The 11,564-nt window shown below is 39.8% G+C and overlaps 1 protein-coding gene across 4 annotated transcripts in view; it reads left to right on the forward strand.

The window, feature by feature from the left end:
* Positions 1 to 10,626, forward strand: part of ola1 (Obg-like ATPase 1) — a 204,562-nt gene extending 193,936 nt beyond the window's left edge. For all 4 annotated transcript variants that reach the window (XM_078552075.1, XM_078552077.1, XM_078552076.1 and 1 more), the window contains one exon: positions 9,359 to 10,626. In XM_078552075.1, the coding sequence (XP_078408201.1) occupies positions 9,359 to 9,460 (102 nt within the window). In that variant the 3' untranslated portion in view covers positions 9,461 to 10,626. The remainder of the gene's footprint in view (positions 1 to 9,358) is intronic.
* The last annotated feature ends 938 nt before the right edge of the window (positions 10,627 to 11,564 follow it).

Below are 11,564 nucleotides of genomic sequence, written 5' to 3' on the forward strand. Positions count from 1 at the left end.
TCTCCCAGCATTTTCTGTATTTATTATTTACTTTTGTGAACCTGATATGGTGAACAGCACAGTGGTAGTAAATATAGTTTGTTAGCCCCAAGATGTTCAATTTATGACCCACTTAAAATACTTGTTTCTAATGTAAACTATTAAGGGTGTGAAGAATAGATTTATGTTTCCCATTATGTCATGAGCAATTGCTATCCAGATTGATATGGAACTGTCTAGAATGGGGTTAAAGGAGAAGGAAAGATTGAGGGAAGTATTTTCTGTGGAAATTATTCTCCTGTTGTGTTGAAATTGTCCATTAAAGATGTATGGTACTTTTTGGTAAATACTTTCATTTTTGCTGGGTAGTTTCAGCCTCATCGATTCCCATGCCTTAAGCATTCAGCTTTGGTAGTACATGTCCAGTAATTTGAACTAGACCTAGGACCATCCACTTCAACTGCTTCATCAATGATCTTCCTTCCATCATAAAGTCAGAAGTGGAGATGTTCCCTATTGATTACACAATGTCCGGCACCATTCTCAACTCCCCAGATACCGAAGCAGTCCATATCCAAATGCAGCACGACCTGGACAATATCCAGGCTTGGGCTGACAAGTAGCAAATAATATTCGCTCCACACAAGTACCAGGCAATGACCATCTCCAACAAGAGAGAATCTAACCATCTAACCCCTTGACATTCAATGGCATTACCATCGCTGAATCCCCCACTATCAACATTCTGGGGGTCACCGTTGACCAGAAACTGAACTGGAACAGCCATTTAAATACAGTGGCTGGATGAGTGTAGCTCCAACAACTCAAGAAGCTTGACACCATCCAGGACAAAGCAGCCCACTTGATTGGCACTCCATCCACAAACATTCACTCCCTCCACCACTGACACACAATGGCAGCAGTGTGCACCTTCTACAAGATGCACTGCAGGAATTCACCAGGACTCCTTAGACAGCACCTTCCAAACCCATGAGCATTACTATCTAGGACAAGGGTAGCAGACACATGGGAACACCACTTTATGGAACTTGCACTCCATTCCAAGCCATTCACCAGCTTGGAAATATATTGCCATTCCTTCACTGTCACTGGGTCAAAATCCTGGAACTCCCTCCCAAACAGCACTGTGGGTGTACCTATACCACGTGGACTGCAGGAGTTCAAGGTGGCAGCTCACCGCCAACCTCTCAAGGGCAATTAGGAATGGGCAATAAATGCTGGCCTAGCCAGTGGTTCTCACATCCCACGAATGAATTGTTTAAAAAAAAATTTAAACGCAAGAATTTTAACTTGGATGAGTTAATAGACCTGGACCCTCTAGGTCAGCAAAGACGAGGGTGATGGATAAGCGAGATTTGGTTTGACATGGACAGTAGAGTTTGGCTATGTCTACACGCATAAACAGGATTTCTGTTGCATCTCCAGAGAAATCATGCTGCTTGAACTTACTGTGAAGGTAGCAACAGTTGCTGATGGTTAAAACTATGATGAGAATAGATTTAGAAGGATAGAAAATGCGGCAGCAAGATGGGATGCAGAGAAGGAGATGTTGCTACAGTTGATTCTGACCTTGGAAGAGCGTTTATTTTTATTTGTTCGTGGTATGTGGGTGTTGCTGGCTAGGCCAGCATTTATTTCCTATCCCTAATTGCCCTTGAGAAGGTGTTAGTGAGCTGCCTTCTTGAACCACTGCAGTCCCTGTGGCGTGGGTACACCCAGAGTGCTGTTAGGGAGGGAGTTTCAGGATTTTGACTGAGCGACAGTGAAGGAACGGCAATATATTTCCAAGTCAGGATGGTGATGTTCCCGTATGTCTGCTGCCCTAGTCTTTTAAGGTGGTAGTGGTTGTGTGTTTGGAAGATGCTGTCTGAGGAACCATGGTGAGTTCCTGCAGTGTATCTTGTAGATGGTACGCACTGTGCATTAGTGGTGGATGGAGTGAATAATTGTGGGTGCAGACTGCTTTGTCCTGGATGGTGTCAAGCTTCTTGACTGTTGTTGGAGCTACGCTCATCCAGTCAAGTGGGGAGTATTCCGTCACACTCCTAACTTGTGCCTTGTAGATGGTGGACAGGCTTTGGGGAGTCAGGAGGTTAGTTACTTGCCACAAGATTGAATGTCAAAGGATGATGGTTAGATTCTCTCTTGTTGGAGGTGGTCATTGCCCGGCACTTGTGTGACGCAAATGTTACTTGCCACTTGTCAGCCCAAGCCTGGATATTGTCCAGGTCTTGCTGTATTTGGCCATGGACTGCTTCAGTATCTGAGGAGTCGCAAATGATGTTAAACATTGTGCATTCATCAGTGAATATCCCCACTTCTCATTGTTGAAGCAGCTGAAGATGGCTAGGCCTAGGACACTACCCTGATGAGCTCTACAATATGTCCTGGAACTGAGATGAGTGACTTCGAACAACCACAATCATCTTCCTTTATGCTAGGTATGACTCCAACCAGCGGAGAGTTTCCCCCTGATTCCCATTGACCCCAGTTTTGCTAGGACTCTGATGTCACACTTGGTTGGTCAGATGCTGCCTTGATGTCAAAGGCAGTCACTCTCTTACCTCACCGCCAGAGTTCAGCTCCTTTATCCATATTTGAACCAAGGCTGTGATGAGGTCAGGAGCTGAGTGACCCTGGCAGAACCCAAACTGAGCTTCAGTGAGCAGATTATTGCTAAGCAAGTGCTGCTTGATAGCACTGTTGATGACCCCTCCCATCAGAGCGTTTCGGAGGATTCATCACCTTATGGAATTGCAACCATATCCACAGGTGCGGCTCACTGCTGCTCACATATCCCCTGCAGACCTGCCACAGAGTCATCTCAGTAGTCCAGGTCCGACTGGATGAAAAGTGTGGCTTCTCTGTAGCTCCTCTGAAGTCTCAAGGGCAGTGTCTAAACATCTTAATGTTCGATCACCTCTCAATATTCAAGCGCAGGAAAAAACAACTTCCCGACTTTAACAAGTTGCATCATGCTTTGAGATGCAGCCAGTCTCTATGTTGACGCTGAGCCTACCTGAATTCCCACCCTGATTATTAGATTCCTTAGGGTCAATATATACTAGTAGCTTAAGTAATGCTGCTCCCTTACATGTTCTATTCTCTAAGGATAGTGTACTTAAGGCAGTTTCATTTGCAAGTTCATTTTTTAAGAACTGTATACGGCCAGCCTAGAATTATACCAGCAACTGAGAAACCAGGCGTACGGTATCTGCCAGGTATTCCACCCACGGTGGTTGACAGGGCCCTCAACCGTGTCCGGCCCATCTCCCGCGCATCCGCCCTCACACCTTCCTCTCCCTCCCAGAACCATGATAGGATCCCCCTTGTCTTCACTTATCACCCCACTAGCCTCCGCATTCAAAGGATCATCCTCCGCCATTTCCGCCAACTCCAGCATGATGCCACCACTAAACACATCTTCCTCTAACCCCCCCTGGCGGCATTCCGCAGGGATCGTTTCCTCCGGGACACCCTGGTCCACTCCTCCATCACCCCCTACACCTCAATCCCCTCCCACGGCACCTTCCCATGTAACCGCAGAAGGTGCAACACCTGCCCCTTTACTTCCCCTCTCCTCACCGTCCAAGGGCCCAAACACTCCTTTCAAGTGAAGCAGCATTTCACTTGCACTTCCCTCAATTTAGTCTACTGCATTCGCTGCTCCCAATGCAGTTTCCTCGACATTGGAGAGACCAAACGCAGACTGGGTGACCGCTTTGCAGAACACCTTCGGTCTGTCCACAAGCATGACCCAGACCTCCCTGTCGCTTGCCATTTCAACACTCCACCCTGCTCTCATACCCACATGTCCGTCCTTGGCCTGCTGCAATGTTCCAGTGAAGCTCAACGCAAACTGGAGGAACAGCACCTCATCTTCTGACTAGGCACTTTACAGCCTTCCGGACTGAATATTGAGTTCAACAATTTTAGATCATGAACTCTCTCCTCCATCCCCACCCCCTTTCCGATCCCCCTTTTTTCCAATAATTTATATAGATTTTTCTTTTCCCACCTATTTCCATTATTTTTAAATGTATTTCCATCCATTGTTTTATCTCTACCTTTTAGCCTATTTCGATCCCTTCCCCCCACCCCACACCCACTAGGGCTATCGGTACCTTGCTCATCCTGCTTTCTACCCTTAATGTCACCTATTAGTACATTCCTTGGATAACATCACCACCTTCAACACCTCTTTGTCCTTTTGTCTATGACATCTTTTGGCTATCTCCACCTATCACTGGCCCTCTATCCAGCTCTACTCCCCCCCCTCCCCCCCCCCCCCCCCCACCTCTCCTTAAACCAGCTTATATTTGACCTCTTTTCTATTTTTCCTTAGTTCTGTTGAAGAGTCATACGGACTCGAAACGTTAACTGTGTTCATCTCCGCAGATGCTGTCAGACCTGCTGAGTTTTTCCAGGTATTTTTATTTTTGTTTTGGATTTCCAGCATCCACAGTTTTTTGTTTTTATATAGTACCTGCCTCTTGACTATCATGTTCTATGGCTAATCACTTGGAGGTAAAAGAAAGAAGCCTGCATTATCTGCTGTTTGATATTTTGCATCTCCACCTTGTTGTTTGCATGACCTTGCTCTGAGCAAATTGACTGCCATGTTTTGATACATTGCAACAGTGACTACACTTCGTGACTACTTCTTTTTCAATAAAGCATCTTGGGATGCCCTGAGTTCATAAACGACAATATAGAAATGAAAGTCCTATCCTTTGGTGAAATGACTCGCCTCTGCTGCAACCCTAACAGTATATTTGGGGATCAATGTATTACACTGCATGCATTTTAATAGACTTAGCAGCACTTTTGATTTCTGCAATCCTGCGCTGGGTTTATTTCACAAATCGATGTTCATTTTATGTAAGCATGCATAATTCTGGTTTATAATTTAATTACATAAAAATCTGAGATTAACTTTGAACAAAGTTGATTTTGAAAATTATTTTGCAATGATATCCAAAATTTTTAATAGTTTGAAATATATACAACAGGGGTATTTAAACTAGTAAAACCTTTTGTGGTTGATAGTTACGTGACAGTGATAGTTTTTCTAAATCTATACCAGAACCTAAGGGAGTTTCTAAAAGCAAAAGCAGGAATCACTTTGTGAGGGGGAAAAGAGCCAATAGAATGATTTGCTGAACATTTCTAAGGAAAATATTGATTTGAGGCAGCACGTTAACAATTGCTTAAAATATAAATGTTCAGAAGAATTGGAAAACCTTTTACAGACTTTACACATTAATAGATTTTACATTTTATGTTACTGCATGTTATGTTACTGCATGGCTTAATTAACAATTAGTGCTTTCTGAATGCTTCAACAAGCTTTTCGAACACTTTTCAATGTTTCTGGTGTTTTATTTCACATTTTACAGAAATGATTTCAACTTTTCTCTCAGCTGCCTGTCCTTTGTTTTACTAGGGTCTCCTGCACTATTTCTGTGTCATGTTCATCTCTACTAGGAGAAGGTTCACTTGACCGATTTCTGTGATGAAAGAGTTATCTTATGAGGAAAGGTTGAGCAGATTGGCCTTGGAGTTTAGAAGAATGAGAGGTGATCTTATTGAAACATAAGATCCTGAGGGAATTAGTGGTGGATTTTTTTTTTTTGTATTCATTTATGGGATGTGGGCATTGCTGACTAGGCCAGCATTTATTGTCCATCTCTAATTACCCTTGAGAAGGTGATGGTGGGCTGCCTCCTTGAACCGCTGCAGTGCCTGTGGTGTAGGTACACCCACGATGCTGCTAGGGAGGGAGTTCCAGGATTTTCACCCAGCGACAGTGAAGGAATGACGATATATTTCCAAGTCAGGATGCCAAGAGGATGTTTCCTCTTTTGGGGAGAGGTAGAACTAGGGGACACCGTTTAAAAATAAGGGGTCTCCCATTTAAGACAGTGATGAAGAGAGACCTTTTCTCTCAGAGGGTTGTTAGTCTATGGAATTCTGTTCCCCAGAGAGTAGTGGAGACTGGGAAATTGAATGTGTTCAAAGCTGAGTTCGATTTTTGATCAGGAAGCGAGTCAAAGATTATGGGAGGCAAACGGGAAAGTGGACCTGACATCACAATCAAATTAGCCATGATCTTATTGAATGGCGGAGCAGGCTCGAGGAGTCGAATGGCCTACTTCTGCTCCTGAATCCTGTGTTCTTGAGTCTGCACTACCTTCGTGGCAAGAGGAGAGATAGTATATTATGTTTAAATCCTATTGCTGGAAGTAATTTGGTTTAGTTGATCCCTTACAGTTCCAATGTGAGCCTACCAATAATCATAAATGGCTTGTCAAGGCATGCCTAAGGTTTAATACCTGACACATTTAAACATTGAAGTGTTTGTGATAGCACAGTAGCTAATTTAGTTGTTTACTTTTGTGTAGCAAAATTGCAGGTTTAAATTCAATCGTCGCTGACCTTTCATTTGACTCCAATCAGTTGAGTTACTTGATCCCAACACGATTATTTGCTGAATTTTCAGAACTATCTCTTCATTTGACTTTGTGAATTTCAACAGTTCACTTACCAAACACGCAATGTTCAAAAGTGGACAGCATGTTTGGAACACTAACCATGTCAAGCTTGTTGATAGCATTGAAAAAATATTTTGCTTACAGAGGCTCACGAAGCAAAGAAGTAGGAGACCAATAAAGCTGCAAAAATGTCAATCCTACTTCTTGCTATTCGGAACAAGTTTAATCAAAAAACATTTTGCAATACAATTCTAATTTTTAAGTAAATTATTTACTAGCCTTCATGTAAAATATTATACCCTCAATTGCATTTAATGGCTTGAATATATGGAGTAACTTAATTGTTTGAAACATTTGATTGGGGCAACAATTATTTTTCTTATTCAGTCCTTTGTTTCTGTACATGACATCTGCTACTATGATTCTAGCTCCCTATGCATCCCACTTCTTTTTCACTTGATGTTTAGCTGCAGAGCCTTCAGCGTTTGGGTTCAATCCTTGACAACATTCAACCAAAGCCCGTCCTGCCTTGCTTGCTCCCTCCCTTCCTTCAAAAGCTTCCTCAAAACAACCACCTACAGTCCTAGCTTCCGATGACAACCCATTATCTTTTATCAATTTCTTCATCTCAGTTTATTTCTTGTCTTTGTTCAGCACTTTGGAAAGTTCTATTAAGATTAAAGTGCTATATAGAGTAGTTGATTCAAAATGTATTTATATTGACATCATGCGTAATAGAAAATTATTTATACAGAAGAAATGTACTTTTGAAAGATAAGGTGATATCTTTGCCACTTAAAGGGCCTAAAATATACTTTATGGAGAAGCTATAATATGAGCCTATCTAGTAAAATCATTATAGGAAAGCATTTTGTGCCACCGGTTTGACTAATAGCACTTAATGTTTGTTCTGTGAACTTCACATTGAATGGCTCTGTGAGGGCTTTGTAGTCAACAGGGCTGTTGCATTATTAGCAGTCATATCTGGTTGTGAAATGCTGGCCTTTCCAGATGGCTGCTTTCAAGTGCAAATGAACTGGTCACACACTATCTAGCTTAATACATATTTAGGATTCACAAGTAGTCATTACATTTTTTTAAATACTATTTCTGCAATGTAATAGGAATGGAATAAATGGCCCCCTGAACATTGAAAGGACGGTTGGTCTTTTAATTAGTTGTAGACGAAAGACTGCATTGTCTACAAATGAATAAATAAGTAATGCCAGTTTCATTTTTCAAAATAATTTAAACCGGTATTGATCGGTATATTTTGCTTTAATTTTTGCTCCTCATTTTAATATAATGAGCAAATGTCATATTGCTTTAAATTTAATTTGCTTTTATAGATTTTCACTTTAATACTGTTTTGAACTAAACTGTTTGTTATGCACAATTAACTTTTTGCCGTTTCTATCCATATAATTTGAATGTCAATTTGAAAACGTCTCTGCACGTGATTCTGATAAGCACAACTAATTGTTCTAAAGACAACCTCAGACTTCTATATACTGTGGTTTATACATTCTAATCCAACGAGTTTTTTTCAGTTAGTTAGTGAGAGCTTAAAATTACAATTTCCTTTTTTAACATTCAACATAACTTTTGTAAAAGGAAAGGTAAGATGAGCATCACCAACATGCTGCAACAACACAGAATGGTAGAACTCAAAATTGGCATCTCTGATTCTACACGGTGATGTTCAGTCTTAGCCTTGCCATTTGGTTTGGCGCCAGGCATTTCCATGGGAGGCAGAGAAAATCAGAGTAGAGTTAGCTTAAACCCCACCTCACACCAAATAGCAGTACATTCAAGATTGCAAAAGTTGTTGAATGGCTCTCACATCTACTCTCCCGTTAAGGTTCCTTCTTCTACATTACAACAGCCCCTTAAGAGGAGACAAAACTACACTGAACAATGGAGAAAACTTGACTCCAATAATGGGCAGTAAATTAAGATTATATTTTTCTTGTATACTATGATGCAAGTTTGAGGAGAGAGTACATTATAAAGTCCTAATTAGTCTTTCGGTGGCAGCCACAGGCTCAATTGGTAGCACCCTTGCCTTTGAGCCACAAGATTCTAGGTTCAAGTCCCACTCCAGGGCATGAGCACAAAAATAAATATACTGATGCACTAGTACAGTACTGAGGGAATGTTGTACTAGTGCAGGTGATGTCTTCTGGGTGAGATGTTAAACCAAGGCCCTGTCTGCATGCTTGGGTAGATGTAAAAGATTCCGTGTCACTATTTTTAAGAAGTGCAGGGGAATTATCCCTGGTGTCTTGCCAGCATTTATCTTTCAATCATCATCACAAATACAGATTATCTGGTCATTATCACACTGCTGTCTGTGCACAAATTAGTTGCCACCTACATTTCCTACATGACAACAATGACTAAACTTCAAAAATACTTCATTGGCTGTAAAACACTTTGAGACGTCTGGTGCCCTTAAAAAGCACTACACAAGTACTAGTTTTTTTTCTGAGAGTTGTCATCTTGTACAGACTATTCACTAATAGATAAATTGCCACATTTTTCCAGCCTTAATTTTAATTTTAACTTAATTTTACAGCCGATGATCGCACCAACATAAAGGAAAAAAAATCAAAAATATTTACCTTTAGTAAAATCTCTCATGCCATCTATTTGAAGTTAATTTAAGAAATCTATGAAATTAACTGTGGAGTAGGATATGAATCAAAAATTACAGCTGGTAAATTAAATAATATTTAAAAATGACATGGATTTGTTCAGGGGAAAGAGTTGAAACTGAATTGTTTGTGAAAACAAAAATATATATTTGTGCCTCACCTATATCATGATTGTTTAATCATATCCATTTTTCTAATTGTTTGCAGAGTGCTGGAAAATATAGACAGCAAGGCAGAAATTACATTGTTGAAGATGGAGACATTATCTTTTTCAAATTCAATACTCCACAGCAAGCAAAAAAGAAATGAATTTGAAGTACAACTGACTCCTGATATAAGCAGTAGAACATAATGGCCAAGAAGTTGCACACATTCAGACTTGCAAATAAAAGGACTTAACTGTATGGCTACTATGTAAGGGACAGATTGGTAACTGGCAACAATTTGCATAAATTGGGACTTTGACAGGATTCTGCTTATTAATATTACCTATGTGGATTTAACTATGCTCTAAAGCAACTGAACTATTATTGAATTTGCTGTTAATTTTTTTTTAGATACATTTGGCTGTAAATCATGGTTCAGACCTGTCTGGGGACAGCCTGTTCTTCCTTTAATTATATCCCTCATGTTTATTCTGGATTGAGATAATGTTATTCCAACGAAAATGTAGGTTCACTAAATGTCGACAGCTTTAATTTAAGATTAGAGCTTTACTCTAAATTGGAACATTTCAAGAACCATATTACTCTCATGATACTTCATTAATCTCCATCACTAGATGCCAAATCTGACACATTTGACAGAAAAGACAATACCACTTGCTCCATTCTGAATCTACAGATAATGCATGTTTTACAGTACTCCAGATGTTTACAGTCAATAAAACATTTGACAAAAACAGTCTTGGTGTGTTTGGGGATGTCTGTATTGACTGACTGTGGTGTGTTAAATGTGATATGGCACCTGGTGGTTGCTGATTACAGAATTTAAAGACGTGTGTATGATACAGTAACTGTCACTGTGGGCAGCTTTTATTATATTTCAGAAATGGTTCTTTTCATTAAAAGATAAAGATTAGAGTACTGTGATTTATTGAAAGCATGAATAGGTGGACATTTGTTGTGAGAATAAGTAGTTTCATGTCTGTATTATGAGAGTTCATGATCTAGATGGGTGTAGTGCAGAAGCATAAATTTATGCTTTTTTGGCAGACTTTTGATTTTTGTGTACAACTAGGAGATCCACCTCAGTGGCTTGCTTTTATTCCTTTACAGTTGACCTCCTTAGATATTTATAAATGCATTTTGTGGTGCTGGTGATTAAAGCTCCTTTCTACTAAATAATACATTTGTCACTAGATATGCTTCACATTGCCTTTTGCTGAATTTCTAAGTTAGTGTTGAATACTGGCTTGTAACTTTGTGGAAATATTTATCATATGCCCTTCATTAAATTCATTCACTTTGAATGGATTTGCCATTGTAATTATTTTGATATCATTTTCCAGTAAACAAGCCATAAAGGAAAAGACAAAAACAAGCTGGAATCATAGTTCGTCAGCATCTGAAAGAGAAAGAAATCAGTGAAGGATCATATTACCCTATCGTTTTCATCTTACAGATGCTAACTGATCTATGCATTTCTGCCTGCACTTGAATACTAGTGGACATTTTGGGTCTGTTTTTAACCCTAAGTGGATGGGTTTTGAATATTTTAAAATCTAAGCCTTTAGTTCCTGGTTTGTGCAATTACATCGAGAAACTCAGTTTGAAACTCTGCTTTTTAGCCACCTTGAAACTTTTGTTGAAATTTGCAGTGGAACAGTAATGAGCAATTTTATGCCTGTGGCTGCTGGTGCAAACAGGGTATGTACCAGTGAACTGAAATTTGCCTCCTGTTCAGAAAGAAGATTGTTTTGTTACAGCTAGAGATTTGCAAGTCTGACAGAATGTGTATTCAAGAGGTCAGGTGGCACATATGGCATGATAGCATCATTATAAGGGTGTAGAGACTGTTGCATTTCTTGTCCAACAAAAAAGACAATCATCTTGATGCTTATTCTGAACTTCTGACTTTATAAGAGGGAAATGCAGTTGTAATTGGATATACTTAAATGTGTAAATCTGATAAACATGGATAAAATAATTCCTGCACTAAAATATCTGCATCTCCTCTACCATCCCTGGAATAATCATAGGCAAATGAGGGCCTGCAATCAAAATTGCAATAAAATAAATTTTATTTCCATAATAGATCACTTTGTCACAGAATTGAAGAACTTGTACCTGCGTATTAACAGACTAAGCAAAAGAGCTTGGGAGGCAAAATATGTATACTAAATGGAGAGATTAAAATAAACTATTTAGTAAAGTGGACTTATAAGAAAAGAATAATCTTGTTGAGAAGACCA

This window comes from Cetorhinus maximus, chromosome 11 (genome assembly GCF_964194155.1).
Source record: "Cetorhinus maximus chromosome 11, sCetMax3.hap1.1, whole genome shotgun sequence".
Classification (NCBI taxonomy): Eukaryota; Metazoa; Chordata; class Chondrichthyes; order Lamniformes; family Cetorhinidae; genus Cetorhinus; species Cetorhinus maximus.